Source organism: Bos mutus, chromosome 11, assembly GCF_027580195.1.
Source record: "Bos mutus isolate GX-2022 chromosome 11, NWIPB_WYAK_1.1, whole genome shotgun sequence".
NCBI lineage: Eukaryota > Metazoa > Chordata > Mammalia > Artiodactyla > Bovidae > Bos > Bos mutus.
This window is the reverse complement of record NC_091627.1, coordinates 58,902,576-58,922,616: the sequence shown is the minus strand read 5'-3', so window position 1 is coordinate 58,922,616 and position 20,041 is coordinate 58,902,576. Positions and strand designations below refer to the sequence as shown.

The 20,041-nt window shown below is 47.4% G+C and overlaps 1 protein-coding gene across 6 annotated transcripts; it reads right to left on the bottom strand.

Moving 5' to 3' along the window:
• Nucleotides 1-410: 410 nt before the first annotated feature.
• THNSL2 (threonine synthase like 2) lies at nucleotides 411-19,511 on the bottom strand. Of its 6 annotated transcripts, none has more exons than XM_070379462.1 (10): nucleotides 19,388-19,511; nucleotides 17,457-17,691; nucleotides 14,763-14,957; nucleotides 13,701-13,853; nucleotides 10,238-10,468; nucleotides 6,508-6,656; nucleotides 6,284-6,409; nucleotides 3,374-3,525; nucleotides 2,662-2,862; nucleotides 411-1,473 (listed from the first exon to the last, which is right to left on the bottom strand). In XM_070379462.1, exons 2-10 carry the CDS (start codon nucleotides 17,677-17,679, stop codon nucleotides 1,128-1,130), a joined length of 1,776 nt encoding a protein of 591 aa, XP_070235563.1. In that variant the 5' UTR covers nucleotides 17,680-17,691; nucleotides 19,388-19,511; the 3' UTR covers nucleotides 411-1,127. The 6 variants fall into 6 exon arrangements, with proteins under 6 accessions (XP_070235563.1, XP_070235564.1, XP_070235565.1 ...); XM_070379463.1 differs by lacking the exon at nucleotides 19,388-19,511 and adding an exon at nucleotides 19,158-19,355; XM_070379464.1 differs by lacking the exon at nucleotides 19,388-19,511 and adding an exon at nucleotides 18,324-19,056.
• Nucleotides 19,512-20,041: the final 530 nt, after the last annotated feature.

Below are 20,041 nucleotides of genomic sequence, written 5' to 3'. Positions count from 1 at the left end.
CATGTCCATCCCAAACTCCCCTTAACTATGGGGAGAAGACAGCTAGACGGCCACTGGGTCCTTTCACAGCAGCCCTCAGAGTAGCTGCAACAGTGCCCTCTAGTGGTCAGAAATCTCTCCACACTGTGCCTGCCTCACCTGCCATCCGAAGGGGCTCCCAGGGTCCAGGGTCTGAGGGTGTGCTGATATTGCAGTCTTTGTGTTTGTCTAACCCCCTCCCTCAATCCACACAAGATTTGAACCCAATAATATAAGTAAATCCACAACTATCTGTGGCGTGTTCATGTACACACAAAGCCAAGGTTAAGCTCTAGATCACTGCTGTCTCTAGAAATACATTGGGAGCCACAAGGGCAAGCCCCATATACAACTTTAAATGTCCTTAGAAAAAGAAAAGGAAAAAGATGGAATTAATTTAATATTATATTTTATTTATTCTAATACATAAAAACACCATCCTTTCAACAGATCATTGATATAAAATTACTGAGATATTTTAGATTTTTTTCATTAGATGTCTTTGAAATCCAACATGTAATTTACACTTGTGGTACATCTCAATCAGAACACTATCTTGAATCAAGATATCTTAACAAGAATCTTCTTGAAAAAGAACAGACACGTGTATATGTATAACTGAATCACTTTACTGTACAGCTGAAACTAACACAACATTAATCAACTATACTCCAAAACAAAGTATTTTATGTACTTCATAAATTTTATAGCTGAAAAAGCAGATCCATATTACTTGAATTTTTCCAGTCATACTTAAAAGTTTTCCAATAACTGAATCAAGTAAGAAAATTTGACATTTAAATGTAAATTAATTAAAAAATTTTAAATTCAGTTCAGACTATTCACATTGCAAGAACTCAACAAATGTTTGGTGGTTCCTGAATTGGGCAGTGTAGGCTAGATCATAAAAACAGTAGCAGGAAGAGAGCATGCCCTTGTGGAAACAAAGCATATCTCCCTGTGACAGACAATTATTTATGAACTTAAAGTCCTTGGCCAGGGTTTCCTGAAATTAGAGGGCGGAAACTTATGTGGGGGCATTTGTAAGAACTGAAGACACCCCGCCTATGTCCACAGATTTGCTGTGCTCTAGGGTGGGGGCTTCACTTTCACTTTTCGCTTTCACGATTGGAGAAGGAAATGGCAACCCACTCCAGTGTTCTTGCCTGGAGAATCCCAGGGACGGGGGAGCCTGGTGGACTGCCGTCTCTGGGGTGGTACAGAGTCGGACACAACTGAAGTGACTTAGCAGCAGCAGCAGCAGCAGCAGCAGCAGGGTGGGGGCTGGGAGTTTGCATTTTGGGGAAACCCAAGGACCACACTTTGAGAGTCATCACACAGTATCTGGTAGATGTGCAGTCACAGAGGAGCTTTGTTCCTGGTCCTGCCAGTTCCAGAATGCACCAGGCACAGTGCTCAACCAGGACTACCAAAGACAGGCCCACAGGCAATCCACTGGACGGGGGCAGAAGAGATAAATGTAAGTGCTGTTATTATTTCTTCATGTCTATTTAGCACACCCTGTGTGCTAAACATATATATATATATCTTTTTTTTTTTTTTTGCCACACTATATGAACTTCCCCGACCAGGGATCAAACCTGTGCCTCTGCATTAGAAGCATGGAGTCTTAACCACTGGACCACCAGGGAAATTATACATAGTTTAGTACACATACGTTGGGCTTCCCCAGTGGCTCAGATAGTAAGAATCCGCCTGCCAATGCAGGAGACACAGGTTGGATCCCTGGGCTGGGAAGATCCCTGGAGAAAGAAATGGCAATCCAGTCCAGTATTCTTATTTAGAGAATCCCACAGACAGGAGGAGCCTGGCAGTCTACAGTCCATGGGGTTGCAAAGAGTGGGACACAATTTATCTACTAGACACAACAACAAAGCCTCTGACAAGGCAGGCCAAGGCCTGTGATCTGGTTTGGGGACCAGATAAACTAAGACTCAAGCCAGACCTGTGCTAATGGACTCAGCGGTCCCCATCTGCCTGGGTCCAAAATCTTAGAGCCGAGGTTGACCCTGAACCCCAGACTTTCCTTTCTTTTTTAAGTTTTTGTTTATTTATTTATGTATTTACTTATTCTTTGTTGCTTTGCTCGAGCTTTCTCTAGTTGCTACAAGCGGGGGCTACTCTTCCCTGTAGCACACAGACTTCTCATTGTGGTGCTCTCTCTCGTTGTGGAGCACGGGCTCCAGGTGCCCAGGCTCAGCAGTTGTGGTGCAGGGGCTTTGTTGCTCCCTGGCATGTGGGATCTTCCTGGACCAGGAATCAAACTTGTGTCCCCTGCACTGGCAGGCACATTCTTATCCACTGAAACTTTCACAGGCAGCAGCAATGCTCCTGCACTGTCCGGCGGTGGCAGTGCACCCCCAGCAACATCTACAGGAGCCCTCCCCACCTCCCAGGGGATCAGGCACAACATCAGGCGGTGACAGCACAGAGCATCCTGGGAACAGAGCACAGCCCGCTGGCTCCAGACCCCCACCTCTAGAGCAGCCCCCCGAGAACCTCCTGCACAGACTCTCAATGGGGAGAAGGTGCCCCAAGCGGCTCACAGGGGACACCTCCCAGGGTCCGAGGCCTAAAGGAAGCCATCTCCAGCGGGGCTATGCCGGGAGATTCAGGAAGCGCCTCTGCCACTGCTGGCTCAGGTCCTCAATCGTGTCCCGGAGCATCCGTGTCCAGTCATCGCCCTTCCGCATTGGGGTGCAGCGTGCCTCCTTGTGCTCCAGGGCGAGGATCTCTGCCGGGGTGTCCAGGGTCAGCCTGGCAGCCCGCACAGCCTCCGGGAACTTGGCTGCAGAGGCGGGAGCCAGACAACAGCGGGGAGGGCTGGGGGAAGTGGGGGAGGTGAAAACAGGGGGTGGAAGATAATAGATAGTGGGGCAGGTACCGGAAGAAGGTGAGGCGGGAGAAGAAGGAACAGGGGAAGGTTAGAGGTAGGGTGGAGAGAGACAGGGAAAAAAACAGGTTTGGTCCCTTGAATTCATCTCTGCAATAACTCTGCAAGCCAACTGCTCCTGCTTTTTGGGGTTCAAGCTCCCTCTTCTAGGACCACAGTCTCAGCACACACCTTCACTCAGCACCCACTATGCTCATAAAACCCATTTGTGGGACTTCCCTGGTGGACCAGTGGTCGAGACTCTGTGCTTCTACTGCAGAGAGCCTGAGTTCGATCCCTAGTCGGGGAACTAAGATCTCACATGCCATGTGGGGCACCCCTCCTCCCAAGAAAAGCAAGTTGTTCACATTCCTGTGCCCCCTGCTTGGGGAAAAGGATGGGCCCAGAGAGGTCCAAAGGGGTCCCCCCTCCCTGAAACTCAGGCACCCACCCCACCAGTACCTGGGCTGCTGCCTGTCCACCTGCTGGTAATGGCAGCTCACGGCCACGGCTGAGTGTGGGCACAACAGGTACTGGTTCTCCTGCCAGCAGCGGCCCATCGTCTGGGTGATAGCCTCATCTGACACCGATTGAGAGGTTACTGCCTCCGAAAGCTGAGGGGAAGTGGGGAAGAGATGACCAAAAACCCACCACCCAATACAACCATCTGAGTACACATCAGAAACTCAAATGAAATGGCTCAGATTCAGCTCAGAGAAAAAGCTAGTTTCCCATGTTTCCCAGTTTTAAACAGATTCACTCAAGTTAGAGGAAGCACACGTTTGAGTTTCAGGTCAATACATTTATTTAGAATTTGGCTCTGGATCAGCAAAATAGAACATATGCTTGCTCAGCAACCAAAGGAAACACAGGCTAAGGGCACTCAAGCATTCCTAGTGCTTTGCTGTTAGTGCGCCCCCTCCCTGTAGGTATGGGAATAGTTTCCCATCGGTTTCCACCCAAATCTCCAGCTTTCCTTTAGGAAAATTGCCCACTACCTCAGAAAAGGAAGACTCCCTTTTCAGTGCTCCCTCGGTGTAGATGGTTTATTTGATCATTCTCTGGAAATGCACTGCATGTGCCAAAAACCATGAATATAATCAACTTCAATCAATAAAGACCATGTTGCTGCTGTTTAGTTGCTAAGTCATGTCCGACTCTTTGTGACCCCATGGACTGTAGCCCTCCAGGCTCCTCAGTCCATGGGATTTCCCAGGCAAGAATCCTGGAGTGGGTTGCCATTCCCTTCTCCAGGGATTTACCCAACCCAGGGATCGAACCCATGTCTCCTGCATTGGCAGGTGGATTCTTTACCACTGCGCCACCTGGGAAGCCCAATAGAAACCACAGGTTATTATAAATTGTTTAGACATCTTCCTGACCCATTATGGTTCACAGCAGACAATGAGTGTGTTTGTTTTATTTATATTTGAATCTCTAGCACCAAGCACAGTTCCTGGCTCATGGGCAATAAGTAACATGAATGAATGAATGAACAAATGAATGAATGTTGTTTCAGCAGATGGAGTAACTTCTACATGTACAGCCAGGGAGAGAATGAAGAACCAGGGGATATGGTGTCTGTCTTCACATAGCATCTCATTTACATGAGGAGAAGGAATATCAAAACAAACCATTAAATAAGCTGAACTTTAGTTGTATTACGGTCTTCATAGTCGTGTTCCCACCAAATTTATATGTTAAAGCCCTAATCCCAATATGATGGTATTTGTAGGTGAGGCTTTGGGAGGTAATTAGGTCATGAGGGTGGAGCCTTCATGAATGGAATTAGTATCTTTATTAGTGTCTCATATTCCCCCATATGAGGATACAAGAAGGTGGCCTACTACCTCCCAGAAGGGGGCCCTCACCAGAATCCAACCTTGACCTTGATGCTAGCACCTTGACCTCGGTCCTCCAGTCCCTGGAATTGTGAGAAATACATTTGCATTGTTTATAAGTCACCAGTCTGTGGTACTTTGTTATAGCAGTCCAAACTGATTAAAACAGGTTGCATCGAAGAAGCATAGGGAGACTTCCCTGGTGGGAAGCACAGATTCCAGAAGACAAATTCCACACCCGTCTGTGTGAGTGACTGAGCCCACAGAACTGTATCTAGTTCTGGGAACAACTCTTTAAGATGGACACCAACCACTCAAAATTACGCCATGTAATTCACACCATGTAGCTAAAGGAACCAGGAAGGCTTAGCAGGTAAAGGAAGATTCTCTTCAAGTATGGGAATCAGCTCACCAGTACACAAGCTAGAAGGAACAGATTCTGGCTTGACATAAAGAACTTTGTAATGACGACAGCTGATGTGAGGTAGTGAGGTCCTTGTTGTTGGAAGTATACACAGTCTGGATGACCAATTGGTAGGAATGTGGTAGAGAAAATTATAGTCAAATTCAATATATGAAATCCTTTTTTGATATTAAATAAGTTTCCATCACCAGGTTACATTAAAATAAAAGCAATCCTTCCCTAGAGGGCTTCCTAGTAGTTCAGACAGTAAAGCATCCGCCTGCAATGCAGGAGACCTGGGTTCGATCCCTGGGTCAGGAAGATCCCCTGGAGACAGAAATGGCAACCCACTCCAGTATTCTTGCCTGGAGAATCCCATGGACAGAGGAGACCGGAGAGCTACAGTTCATGGGGTCACAAAGAGTTGGACACAACTGAGCAACTGAGCCCTAGACTCCTATCCATCTGGAGACAAAATTTCTCCTTATTCTTTATTTTTTTAATGTAATTTTTTGGCAGTGCTGTGACTTGCAGGATCTGAGTTCCCTGACCAGGGATCAAACTTAGGTCCCCTGCAGTGCAAGCACAGAGCCCCAACCACTGGACTGCCAAGAAACTCCCTCTCCTTCTTTATTTTTTTTAAAAAAGTTAATTGAACAATAGTCTCTGCACATACTGGATAGAGAAAGTGGCTTCCAGTTGTTATTATTGGAAATCAACAACAATAATGAATAAAATAATGATAGTTAATATATTAAGCCCTATATTGCCAGGCAGTATACAAAGCGCTTGATGGACTTAAATCTTCAACAATGCCATGAGGCAGGTATTCTCATGATTCCCATTTTACAGATGAGGAGATTGAGGCACAGAGTTTAAGAATCTAACCCAAGGCCTCATAACTGGCTTGGATTTACATGCATCTAACTCTAAACCAAAAACCTCTAAACCAACCACCTCTCCCCATTCAAAAAATAAATCCTCATAAACTCCAGAAGTGCGAGACTCATAGCAGGTACTCAAAAAAATACCCAAGCATCTCCTTTCCTTGAAAAGATTTTCAAACCCCAGGTCTGGTCTCGTGGCTGTACCCTTTCCTTTCTCCATGGTGTGTGAGTGGTAACTGACCTTGCTGTGCAGCTCCTTGGGTAGACTCACACTTTTTGTACTTTCAAACTGCTCCATGAGGGCTCTTATCACCTGGCTGTCAGAGCCAGACAGCAGCCAGAAGATCCTCTCCATGTTGTAGGGAACCTGAGCAGAGAGGCAGGGTCCCAGGGGTCATGCTGACCTCAGCCCTTGTCCACCTCCATCCAACCAACACCTGGGGCAGACCTGCACACACATCCCACCTGAATGTCCATGGCCGACGCCAAGGTTGGCTTGACCGCTTTGGACAGAGAGAAGTCTCCCCATTGGATGGTCCTGTGGATGATGTCATTGCTGTTCACTGCCACGACCAGGTGAATGGGCAGCCCCATCTTCTGAGCGATGCACCCAGCTTATGAGAGGAGAACAATGGTTTCTTAGCCATGACACCAAAATCACAGACAACAAAAGAAAAAATAGATGACTTGAACATCATCAAAATTAAGAAGGTTTTGTGCTTTTTGAAGCTTTCATGCTTCAAAGGACACTATCAATATATCATTATCAATTTATCGCTATAAAAAGGCTACCCACAGAATAGGAAAAACCATTTGCAAATTGTATATCTGATAAGAGACTTGAACCGAGAATATATAAAGAACTCTTACAACTCAACAATTAAAATACAAATAATCCAATTAAAAAATAGGCTAAGGACTTGTGTAGACATTTCTCCAGAAAAGATAAACAAATAGCCAACGGACATATGAAAAGACACTCAACATCACTGTTGCTGTTGTTTAGTCACTAAGTGGTATCCAACTCTTTTGCAACATTTGTAACCCACCAGGCTCCTCTGTCCATGGGATTTTTCAGGTGAGAATACTGGAGTGGGGTGCCATTTCCTCCTCCAGGGATCTTTCTGACCCAGAGATTGGCAGGTGGATTCTTTCCCACTGAGCCACCAGGGAAGCCCACTCAACATTATTAGTCATCAGGAAAACACAAACCCAAATCACAATGATACACCACTTCATACCTACTCGGATGGTTAGAATCAAGAAGACAGATGATAACAAGTCTTGGTCAGGATGTGGAGAAATTGGAACCCCCATATACTGTTAGTGGGAATGGCAAATAGTGCAGCCACTTTGGAAACCTGTCCAGCAGTTCCTCAAAAAGTTAAGCACAGAGCTCCAGTACGACCCAGAAATCCACTCCTAGTTTGTATATACTCAAGATAACTGAGAACAGAGCCACACAAACACATACACAAACGTTCACAGCAGCATTATTCATAACTAAAAACCTAAGCAATCCAAATGTCCATTAACTCTTAAATGTGTAAACAAAATGTGATACATTGATACAATAAAATAGTATTCAGCCATAAAAAGGAATAAAGTACTAACACGTGCTACAGTATGGATGAGCCTTGAAAATGTCATGCTAAGTGAAAGGAAGCTAGACATAAAAGGCCACATATTGGATGATTCCATTTACATAAAATGTCCAGAATAGGAAAATCTACGGAGATGAAATAGATGAGTGACTGCCTAAAGCTGGGAGAGAGGAGGGAATGACTACTTCATGGGAACAGGGCTTCCTCTTAGGGTGATGAAAATGCTCTAAAACATTATGGTGATGGTTGCACAAATCTGTGTGCACTAAAAAGTATTAAGCTGAATACTTTAAACGGGTGAATTGTATGGTATGTGAATCATAGAGCAATAAAGCTGCTACCAAAAAACAAAAAAGGAGGAAAGAGTAGGAGGGGGTTACTGTGCCCTGATGCTGTTCTCCACGCCAAACCCTGCCCCCACCAGGTACCGACACACAGCATTTGCAGAAGAGAAAACAGAGGTTCTGAGAAGTTTAAATGACCCACCCAAAGCCTGCTTTGGGCTTCCCTGGTGGCTCAGATGGTAAAGAATCTGCCTGTAATTTGAGAGACCCAGGTTCAATCCCTGGGTTGGGAAGATCCCCTGGAGAAGGGAATGGCAACCCATTCCAGTATTCTTGCCTGGAGAATCCCACGGACAGAAGAGTCTGGCGGGCTACAGCCTATGGGGTTGCAAAGAGTCGGACACGACTGAGCTACTAATTCTTGCACTTTCAGAGCCTGCTAAGTGGCAGAGTGAGGATGTGAACTTAGAGGTCTGTCTAAGTCTGGAGCACACGCTGAGCCCCAGACGAAGAACTTTCAGGCTGAGTCTTTCAGTGCTTTCAGGCTGAGTCTCCTGGAAAGGGGCCGAAGGAGGATGGGGAGGCAGCTACTGTCCACCTAACAGCAGCTCCTGTTTGCATGAAACAAATAAAATGCCTCACCCCGAGAGATGGAGAGCCCAGAAAGGTAATGTAGTTTAGGAAGGTTCCTATTCCCATGAATAGTTTATTTCTATGAGTAAGTAAAAGGAGTTAGGGATACCCACACCACCCAGTGTCACTCAATTTTGCAAAGCACTTTCACAGTCTTATTTCATGGGACCCTCAGTAAATGCCATGAACCTTGCATGACAGGGGAACAATGGAGGCTTAAGGGGTCCAAGGGCTTAAAGTCAAGCAGCTAGTTCCTGATGGAGCAGGGCTAGATAGGAGATCCCTCTGCAAATGTTGCTTTTGTGCCAGGCACTGTGGCAGATACAGGGCACAGGCAGGTGGTACCATTCCCTGGGGGGTGATGCAGATAGGCAGTGTGGTGGGCTTCCCTCCATGGACGGGGAAGAAGGCTGAGCCGTCCTTGTCTAACAGCCAGCTCATTTTTTCCATCGCTGTGTTAGCTGAAGTCATAAAGACTCCTGAGCACTAAGATGCTTTCATGGTCTCACCTAAGCCAACCTGGGCACCCATCAGAAGCGATGCCATTAACAGAACCATCAGAAAAAAGTCACGTCCATCAAGAGGCAGCCTCATAAGTTCTAGGGCGAAGACTGAAGCCAGCTTGCCTGGGCCACCATCCTGGCCCTGGGACTGACCAGTGCATAAACAATGACAGGCTGTCCAAGGACTTCTATGTGCCACAGCCTCCTCACTGTAAAATGAAATTAACGTGGGCCCCTCATAGGCCCATGTGAGGATTAAATGAATTGATATGAGGGAAGCATTCAGAGCACTGCCTGACACACAGTCAGTGCTTGATCAACGTTCCTATAAATTATTACAGGAAATGATTTTCATGCCATGCAGCTTTATAGCACTCGACCTTCACAAAGTTCACATACACACAGAATCTAATTTGCACCTCACGCTCGTCCTGAGAGATATGATAAGCGGTCCAACCTCCCTTTGATAGCCGAGGAGCTGAACCTAAGGGATAGCCATTCAGCTAGTAAAGGACAGAACTGGAGCCAGAAGCCCAAGTCCAGGACTCTTTCCACATCACACGGTCTGTGAGGAGAACATGCTGTGCCAGGCGAGTCCTTATCCTCAGAGCAGGGAGCTGGCCAGGGCTGGGAGGAAAGTCCACGTTCCCGGCAGAGGGCTCTGCCATCCAGGAACAGCAGCTGAACCTTCACCTCATCTCCCCACACTCTGCTGAGCGACACATCAGATCAGGCGGCCGAGCACACTGGGGTTAACCCATTACTCTCCCTCTGTGGCGAAAGGCCGGGATGTCCTCCCAGGAAGTCAGGGGGACATTTTCTGGAAGGTTCTTTTGTGTAGTTCCCCATCACCTAGGACCCAACCTGGGCTTCCATGGTGGCTCAGTGATAAAGAATCCACCTCCCAATGTAGGAGACCGAGTTTCAATCCCGGAATCGAGAAGATCCCCTGGAGAAGGAAATGGCAACCCACTCCAGTATTCTTGCCTGGGAAATCCCATGGACAGAGGAGCCTCGTGGGCTACAGTCCTTGGGGTTGCAAAGAGCTGAACGTGACTAAGCGACGAAACAACAAAGGACCCAACCTAGGTTATAGCCAAAAGGTGGCTGGGAGGACAAGGACCACAGGCATTTTTCTGGAAAGCCCATTTCCATCCAGGGGTCTTCTCACCTGCAAGGTTACCGGCAGCCCCCGTTGGCACAACCACCTCCACGGGGGACAGGGGGTGCATGTCTAAGGATGGCGCACACCGGAAGTAAGCAAAGAAGTGGTGGGCTATTTGCACGAGGACCCGGGACCAGTTGATTGAATTCAGACTCATTAGGTTGTGCTTCTTGACAAAGGCCACGTCGGCAAACACCGTCTTGATGGGCTCATCCAGTTCATCGCTGTTACCCTCCACTGTCAGGGGAGAGAGGAGACGGAGCTGTCAGGAGCACAGAGAACCCCTAGATGGTCAGCATGTGCCCACAAGGACTTTCAGACTGAGCCCATCGCACTGGGACCTTCACTCAACCCATGGCTCATATCGTTGTGGTCACATTTCCAATGTTTCTACCATTATCTAAAATTAGATATTAAATGTCAACCTTCTGGGACACTGGGGGAAGAATTCTTCTTTGTAGTCCAGGCCCTCTTCCCCAGGCTCTGGGAACAAGGACAGGATAGTTTATCAGGTTATAAGATGGTGAGAGGCTGAGCTTTACTCCATGGTTCTCCATCAGGGGCTGAGGGGAAAGAGTTGCTCTTTCTATGGGATCTGCCCTTGTTCCCTCATTTAGATCAAAGGGTGGAGGTTCTACCCTCGGCTCCTACGTGGCAGGGAAGCTGGTATGGGCAGGATTTCTCCTTAAGCTGGGTGTGTGTGCACTTTAATTTATGGATAAATTAATTGGGTAATTGTTGGGCAAATCAGCACCTAGTCCAAGTTGCACCCCTCAACCCAGCCCAACCAGCAATCAAGCCAACATTAATCTCTTATCTAAAACCTGGGTCTATTTCTCCATTGAATCCAAACTTGGAGGCCAGAGGGGGATAAGATTATTGGGGGTAAATGCCAGAGTAGGCGTGGAGGTTACCATTCATTCCCCCTTTCATCATGTAGTAGCACTGAGACTGCAGTACTAACTCCAGATCCATGTTACAAGGGGGATATTTGCTGGGGTTCAAGGAAAAGATTCACTGCTTTCAAGAGACAGCCACAGGAAGAGAGACTTGGTTACCTTCAGTAACCATCATGAACCACAAAAAGCTTGAGAATTGGGGAAGATGGAACCAAGAATACTTGGCTCCCAGAAGGCAGTGAAACACCCAGTCAGAAGCCCATTCCATTTCTATACTTACAGGTACATGAGCTGGAAATTACCCCTGTTCAAGTCAGTCTGAGTTAGGTTTTCTGTTACTTCCAGGCAAAAACAACCCAAATAATACATAACTAACATTGGCTGATTATCCTGTGCTTAAGAAGAATTGAGTATATAATGTACAATGGGTATTAATGACTTCAGAAAACATCAGTGTCTAAGACACAACAATTCAGGTGACCCATCTCTGCTCCCTGAGCTCCCTAGTCCTAGGGAAAACACACACCCACTGCTAGCTCCCAAACTAACGCATATTCTCCTGGAAACCAAGTCAGAAGATTCCAGAAAGGAAAGGAAGAACTTGAACGGTACTGTTTTGAAATAAAAACTAATTTATGCACATTTATGACATACTGTATTCATCACCATCCACATGTCTGCCACATTTTCCTAATGTGCACTGTTCTCCAACTCATGATCAGGAATGATGCTTCTATACACGCCCTTAGATAAAAGCCTTCCAACATCTGTATACAAGGAGAGAAGGCTGCAGGTCCAGAACAGAGGCACAAAAAGCTATTCTCTGATCTGATTCTAGGCAAAGACAGTCGCAGATCCATAAATAGCAATTCTGGTGCTTAGGGTTTAACAGAAACCCTTAGGAACCTGAATGTTGTGCATTAAAATCTTGCCATGACTGCAGGAAAATGTAGTCAGATGCTCCGCTCAGTCACGTCCACTCTTTTTCGACCCCATGGACTGCAGCCTGCCAGACTCCTCTATCTATGGAATTTTCCAGGCAAGAATGCTGGACTGGGATGCTGTTTCCTACTCCAGTGGATCTTCCCAACCCAGGGATCAAACCCGCATCTCTTGTATCTCCTGCACTGGCAGGTGGATTCTTTACCACTAGCGCCACCTGGGAAGCCCAATATGTGGCCAGATATGGGCAATGAATTACCAAGGTTAATTCTGCCAACACTTGCCTTAGCTAAACAATAAACTTTTCACTGGAATGTACATGGGTTTGCTAAAGGAAAGAGTAGAAGAGGCTTTTTGTTTGCTCTTGAACAAACAGACAAAGGATATTCACGCTAATCCCCTGGGTAACAGTTGTTTTCGCTGTGTTTTTGGTCCTTGACAAAATTGGTGTTATATAAAACTTCATCTATGGGATTATAACAGGAGGCCAGGCCAGCTACAGAAGGAGGGTTCTCTGCTACCACATTTGTTGTCCTGCTAGGTGAGTGACCAAACCAAGTCAGGCTACCTAGACAGCTTGCTCCAGGCCACAGAGCACAAAACTTCACCAAGATCTCTACTGCTCATTTTCCTATCCCTTCCTTGGGGGTCCCTGGGGTGCAGTGGGGTGTGACAGGTAGAAATAAAAAAGTATACAAGTGTGTGTTAGTTGCTCAGTCAGATCCAGCTCTTTGGAATCCCATAGACTGTAGCTGGCCAGGCTCTTCTGTACATGGAATTTTCCAGGGAAGAATACTGGAGTGGTTTGCCATTCCCTTCTTCAGGGGATCTTCCCGACCAAGGGATTGAACTCAGGTCTTCCACATGGCAGGCAGATTCTTAACTGTCTAAACCACTAGGGAAGCCCACAATAAAAAGTATGGCTCCACTCAAACTCACTCTGCCTTCCTACACTCTTGGGCTTCATAATGATTACATGCGCTCAGAATAGATGGCCAGACATTAAGATTTTTTTTGCCTTTCTGCAAGCATAAAATGCTATGATTCATGATGTGGCTCAGGAAGTAGGAGTCATGAGCCATAGGTACCACTGAGTAGCTTCCTATTTTAAATACTTAGACCTGCTAACCAAATGCATTAGTTGATTCAACACTGCAAGGGAAGATGTGAGCTGCCAACATGTAATAGCACATTCTCTCAGAGGGCAATGTGTTTTTGCCCTCTGAACCTCTGTGCCCTGGAAAAAAATCCAAGTCATCTGGCTCAGGCTATGACTGAGCTGCCTTGCAGACATGGCACAAACAGGTTGAATGTGCATGAAGGTGGCATTCTTTGGGGTATGGGTTTAAACCTGCACTTCCTTGGATGTACTATTTATTAGTAATGGTTTATGCACCAGTCACCTCCAATAGTTTCTGAGACTGTGTAGCCACAAGCCTACTTAGGGCTAAGTCAGGGCATATACCAACCTCAAAATATGACTGATAAAGGGAGGGAAGGAGAGAGAAAGGAGAGGAGGCAGGATGCTCAGCTAGACAATTGATTAGCTTGGTTCCAGTCCATCTCGCAACATAGAACCACTCAAGGCAGGGCCACGCTGTCCCTAGAACCTCAGTCCCAACACTCACCTCCGAACACGTGGACGTTCTCTCTTAGCACTGTTGTCATCTGGAGCTCCTGAATCTTTGTACAGTGACCCTTGGGCAGCAGAACAATGATGTCCACGTTTTTTGCCCCCTGAACACTCTCAATGGCAGCACTTCCTGTGTCTCCAGAAGTTCCTGGATGGGAAGAAGGAGGAACCCCCCTCTTTAGACAAAGAGAGATGGAAAGAAATTGGCCCCTAAAGCACAGTTGCCAAGTGAGGGGATACCCTGGAGGATAGGAATCCAGTACTTAACCTGGGGTCCTTGAACCTCCAAGAGACCCATGGATACAAATCAAGGCACCTGTGAAGTTGGCAGCATATCATCTATGTATTTTTTTTATTTAAATTATTATTCTGAGAAGATTCCATAGCCTCCATCAGTCTGTCAAAAGGGTCCATGGCACAAGAGAATGTTAAGAACCCTGCTCTACAAATGAGGAGGTTGGGATTAACATATATATTTAAAACAGGACTTCCCTGATGGCTCACCGGGTAAAGAATCCACCTGCAATGCAAAAAAACACAAGAGATACAGGTTTGATTGTTGGGTCAGGAAGATTCCCTGAAGAAGGGAATGGCAACCCACTCCAGTATTCTTGACTAGGAAATCCCATGGACAGAGGAGCCTTGTGGGCTACAGTCCATGGGGTCACAAAGAGTCAGGCACAACTGAGCACTTCACATATATAAAACAGATAACCAACAAGGACCTAGTGTATATCACAAGGAACCATACTCAATATTTTGTAATACTGAGAAATCCCACAGACAGAGGAGCCTGGTGTGCTAGATAGAGTCCATGGGGTTGCAGAAGAGTCAGACACAACTTAGCGACTAAACAACAATAGATACATATAACCGAATCACTGTGCCGTATACCTGAAACTCACATGGTATTATAATTCAATTTTTTAAAAAAGAAAGCTGCTCTAGAAGAATCAGTAACATACTCCCCAAGAGACATCAGTGGAGGGCATCCCATGGGCGGACACCAGCCAGCTGGGGTACTGTGGGCTCCAGGGCACATGCCCAAGATGCACACCTACAACCACGGTGATGTGCCTCTTCCTCTTCTCCAGGAAGTACTGCAGGAACTGTGCTGTGCAGCACAGGGACAGGTCCTTAAACGCATAGGTGACCCCGTGCCACAGCTCCAGCACGTTCAGCCCATTCCTCAACCTGGACAGATGCACCACCTCTCTGTGGCGGAATCTGCTGAAGGCACGATCAATCAGATCTGCAAGGGGAAGGAAGGGAAATCGTACATTGAAAACGGCATTCTCTCATCCTCCTCCAGGGCTTCCCAGGTGGCACTAGTGGTAAAGAATCTGCCTGCAAATGCAGGAGATGCAAGAGATGTGGGTTCAATCCCTGGGTTGGGAGGATTCCCTGGAAGAGGAGATGGCAACCCACTCCAGTATTCCTGCCTGAAAAATCACATGGACAGAGGAGCCTGATGTGCTACAGTCCATGGGGTCACAAAGTGCCAGACACAACTGAGAGTGTGCACACGCGCACACACACACACTTGTCCTCCAAGTTCATTCTTAGTCTCTTTACACTTTTAAATTTGAATTTTCTATCTTGTTACCAGAGTAAAATACCTGAAATTTTTATCATAAAGGATACTGTGTATGAATATAATTGTATAATCCTAGGGGGAAAAGTTTGGAAAGACATGAACCGAACTCGAACTGTTCATGGATTCCTCACAGTGATTCTCCCAGACAGCAGAATTGATGCTGTAAGACTTTCATTTTTTACTTTATAGATTTCTACACCATTTGGATTTCTTGTGTGCATGTATTCCAGTAGAAATTCAGTTAAACAATCACGCAACAAACAAATCAAGTATCTCATCTCTTCTAATTTTCCTTCCTAAAAATAGAGAGTTGTTTCTTTGTTTTGCATTACTTAATCTCACACCTGTGATGCCAGAAACTTGGGGTCCTACCTAAAGCTAAGCCCATCCAGAGTAGCATTTCTCAAACTTTAATTGGCAAACCAGTCACCTGGGATCTTAAAATGCAGGTTTTGGATCAGTAAGTCGGAGGAAGTAATGAGAATTCTAACACATACCCAGGCAATGCCATCAGTGCTGGTCACTGAACTACATTTAAAATTTTTTTATTTATTTATTTTTATTACATCCAGAGTAGCTGTGGGTGGGCTACTCTCTAGCTGGGGTGAGAGAGCTAGCCTCTCTCTAGTTGCACGAGCGAGCTTCTTACTGCAGCGGCTTCTCTCATTGCAGAGCACGAGCTCTAGGTGAGCCGGTTTCAGTAGTTAAGGCACTCGTGCTTAGTCGTCCTGCAGCACGTGGAATCTTCCTGGACCAGGGATCGAACCGGTGTCCCCTGCACTAGCAGGCAGATTCTTCACCACTGGATCACCAGGGAAGTCCCAAACTACATTTTGAGTTTTCAGTCTCAAACTCTCATTACTAGGTTGCTGCTGCTGCTGGATTATATTATACAGCTGGTCCATGGACCAGCAGCATTAGTATCATCTGGACGTCTGATGCATGCATGCTCAGTTGCTCGGTCATATCTGACTCTTTGCAACCCTATGGGCTGTAACCCACCAGGCTCCTCTGTCCATGGAATTTTCCATGCAAGAATACTGGAGGGGGTTGCCATTTTCTCCTCCAGGGGATCTTCCCCACCCAGGAATCAAGAACCCACATCTCTTGAGTCTCCTGCATTGGCAGGCAGATTCTTTCCCCCTGCACCACCAGGGAAGCCTGGACGCTTGATAGGAATGCAGAATTTTCAGGCCCGCCCCAGATCTACTGAATCAGAATCTGCATTTTAACAAGATTCCCAGGGACAATCTGTAGGCACATAACAGTCTGAAATGAGCTGGTCCAGAACACTCTCAAAATCCCTTCTGGAATTACCATTTGAGGAAATAAAATAGCAATCTGTGGGTCTGGGTGCTTTATATACTGTGCTGTGTTATGTGTTATATATGTGCTGTGTTATGCTGTGCTTAGTTGCTCAGTTGAGTCCACCTCTTTGTGACCCCATGGACTGTAGCCCACTAGGCTCCTCTGTCCATGGGGATTCTCCAGGCAAGAATACTGGAGTGGGTTGCCAATCCCTCCTCCAGGGGATCTTCCCAACCCAGGGATTGAACCCAGGTTTCTCGAATTGCAGGCAGATTCTTTACCATCTAGCCACCAGGGAAGCCCAGAAATGCTGAAGTATATGCAAGAAGGAAATATTCAAACATTCGAGCATCTCATTCAAGGTCAATGGTGAAATCCCTAGTTTTGAAAAGTTTTTTTTAAAAACAAATTCTCTGCCGATTACTTTGGCATTCCCCACACTGGGGTGGGAACTGGAATGGATGAAACTCTGAGGATATTTCCAATTCTGGGATTTCAGAGTCTGGGAAAAACTCCAAAGTTTGGGAAATATGACTGGGGACTTGTTAGTTATTCAGTCATGTCCGACTCTTTGTGACCCCGTGGACTGTAGCCCACCAGGCTCCTCAGGCAAGAATACTGGAGAGGGTAGCCAGTCCCTTCTCCAGGGGATCTTCCCAACCCAGGAATCAAACCTGGGTCTCCTACAGTACAGGCAGATTCTTTATCATTTGAGCCACCTGGGAAGCCAAACTTTGGGAAATATGACTGGGGATCTCCTAGGGGTTGAATGACGGATTTGCAACTCTGGGGGCCGGGCTGGCAGAATAGTGAGGTGGGAGAGTAGAAAGGTAGAGGGGTGCTCACCGTTTAGGTCATCTCTAGGAATGAGCTCAGGTCCAATGAAGAGGCTGCACAGCTCCTTCACCAAGCTGGGGTAGGAGAGCGTGCTCCACTCATGCAGCGTCTCTCTGCCCAGCTGTGGAAGCTCCTCAGGCATGTAGAGGCCCCCGTCTGGAGCATAGCCAGAGAAGAGCGCCTCCTTGAAGTCAATCCGTGGGGCCATACCCCGAGTGCTGACATACCACATGATCCCGGGGGCCTGCAGAGGGACCAGCCCCAGAGGCATTTAATCTCCAAGCTCAGTACCCCATGGGGCAAAGCCCAAGTACATCCAGCTCCCTCAGCTAACCCCTAGGCCATCACTCATCAGGCATGCATGTGTGCTAAGTCACTTCAGTCGGGTCCAACTCTTTTGCAACCCTATGGACTAGAGCCTGCCAGACTCCTCTATTCATGGCATTCTCTAGGCAAGTAGACTGGAGTGGGTTGCCATGCCATCCTCCAAGGGATCTTCCCAACCCAAGGATCGAACTTCGAGTCTCTTATGTCTCCTACACTGGCAGGCGTTCTTTACCCCTGGCGCTACCTAGAAAACTGAGTCAAATTGTTTGACTTTAAACATTGTTTAAGCAGTTAAACGTGTTTAACTTAACCATGGTTTTTCAAGTAGTCATGTAGGGATGTGAGAGTTGAACCATAAAGAAGGCTGAGGGCCAAAGAGTTGATCCTTTCGAACTGAAAGCTGAAGAAGACTCTTGCGAGTCCCTTGGACAGCAATGAGTTCAAACCAGTCCATCCTAAAGGAAATCAACCCTGAATATTCACTGGGAGGACTGATCCTGAAGCTGAAGCTCCAATACTTTGGCAACCTGATGTTAAGAGCCAACTCACTGGAAAAGACCCTCATGCTGGGAAAGATTGAGGGCAGGAGAAGCGGGTAGTAGATGATGAGATGGTTGGATGGCATCACAGACTCAATGGACATGAGTTTGAGCAAACTCTAGGAGATAAAGAAGGACAGAGGAGCCTGGCCTTCTGCAGTCCATGGGGGTTGCAGAGTCTGAACAGCAACAAACCAGAAAGAGAAGCCCAGAAGCAGAAGCAGCTGCCACAGGACGTGAACTTGTGAAGTTAACCAAGAAAATCTAGCACCTGGGTTGGACTGCTGAACGGACTAATGACCTCTGGCGCAGGATTTTGTAATTTGCCCCTGTGACTCCGCTGGGCCCTATTCCAGGGTGGAGACGGGTCAGAAAATATCTGACCAATAATCTGGATGCAGAGCAAAGGAAACAAGAAATGGCCGCAAGGCAGGGAAACATTTTAAGAAGGGCTCCTCCTCCAGGCCAAGAGATTTTCTGAGCAAGGATGGGGGCAGGGCGGAGACTTAAAATCGGGCGGCCGAACCCTAAGCGGCTATCGCTGCGCCCCTGGGATGGTGGCCAAGGCAGGGCCATGGCAGGCGCCGCCAGCCTCTCCAAGTCACTGGCACCTCTGGCTGGCCTGGCCTTGGGCCAAGGCGTTTTTGATCAGGCCTGCGGGATAAAGTTCCACTCCCAGCCTAGAAAAACCCAACAGGCTTAGTGTCGGGGCTCTCCGTGAATTGCAGAAATCCTGCAAAATTTTCGAAGCGTCGGGAACCCTCAACCCTCCCAGGTTTCCTCCAAGTCGCAGCGCCCGAACTAGAGGCTGAAAAAAAGGGGGAGGGGGGGCAGGGAGGCCGACCCTGCCACGCTGAAGACAGGGTTGAGCGAAATCGCGAGTAGTTTCGGAGCTCAGAAGTCTCGCTACCGATGAGCTCTGCGAGGCCGCCGCGATTGCCGGGGGGCGACGCGGGGAGGGGACCCGAGGCCGGCGCGCCGGCTCGCGTGGGGCGGAACCCCAACTCCCACCCCGGAATCAGCCGGCTGGGCCGGATGGTAAGAGGGCTGCAGGGGCTGGGGCGGCGTGGTTACCCGGTCCCAGGCTCCGGAAGCGGCAGAGCTCGGCCGGGGAGGCGGATCGAGCGCAGTGGGAGTGCCAGGCTCCGGTCTTGAGGGCGGGACTGGGCGGGCAGCATGCAGGCTTCGGGTCGGAGGATGAGCAGGGCCTCATGGGTAGGAGGCCGAGGGCGGAATAAGTGGAGGAGGAAATGAAAATGAGACGGAACCTTGTATTCCACATTTGGCCTTTTTTAAAACCACTTTGCTAAACGTTTTATTCAGCCTCTTAATCGTCACTGCAGCCCTGGAAGTACCATACCGCCGCATGTTTCAGATTTGAAAAACTGAGCGCCAGGTGGAAAGAAGAAAGGTCCTTAGCTTCGCTGGGCTTCACGCTTCCCACCTGCAAAAATCTCAAGATTGATGAGCTCTCTGTTTCTCAGGAACTTCTCAGGAGTGCGTCAGGAATTCAGAATCCACGGGGATTCATGACATCGTTTTGTAGGAAAACACTTTTTATTAAGCATAGATCTATTCTAGGGGTTTCCCTATAGCTCAAGGGACTAGATCTGATAAGAGTGCCTGATGAACTATGGACGGAGGTTCGTGACATTGTATAGGAGACAGGGAGCAAGACCATCCCCAAGAAAAAGAAATGCAAAAAAGCGAAATGGCTGTCTGAGGAGC

What these genes read in the sequence shown, in the direction of transcription:
- THNSL2 (XM_070379462.1), bottom strand. Translation starts at nt 17,679, where the DNA reads ATGTGGTATGTCAGCACTCGGGGTATGGCCCCACGGATTGACTTCAAG. An exon ending in CCAAGGAGCTGCACAGCAAG is followed by an intron (nt 3,526 to 6,283) that starts GTCAGTTACCAC and finishes ACTTCCCCTCAG; the next exon opens with CTTTCGGAGGCAGTAACCTC. An exon ending in GTGGACAGGCAGCAGCCCAG is followed by an intron (nt 2,863 to 3,373) that starts GTACTGGTGGGG and finishes CACTTCCCCCAG; the next exon opens with CCCTCCCCGCTGTTGTCTGG.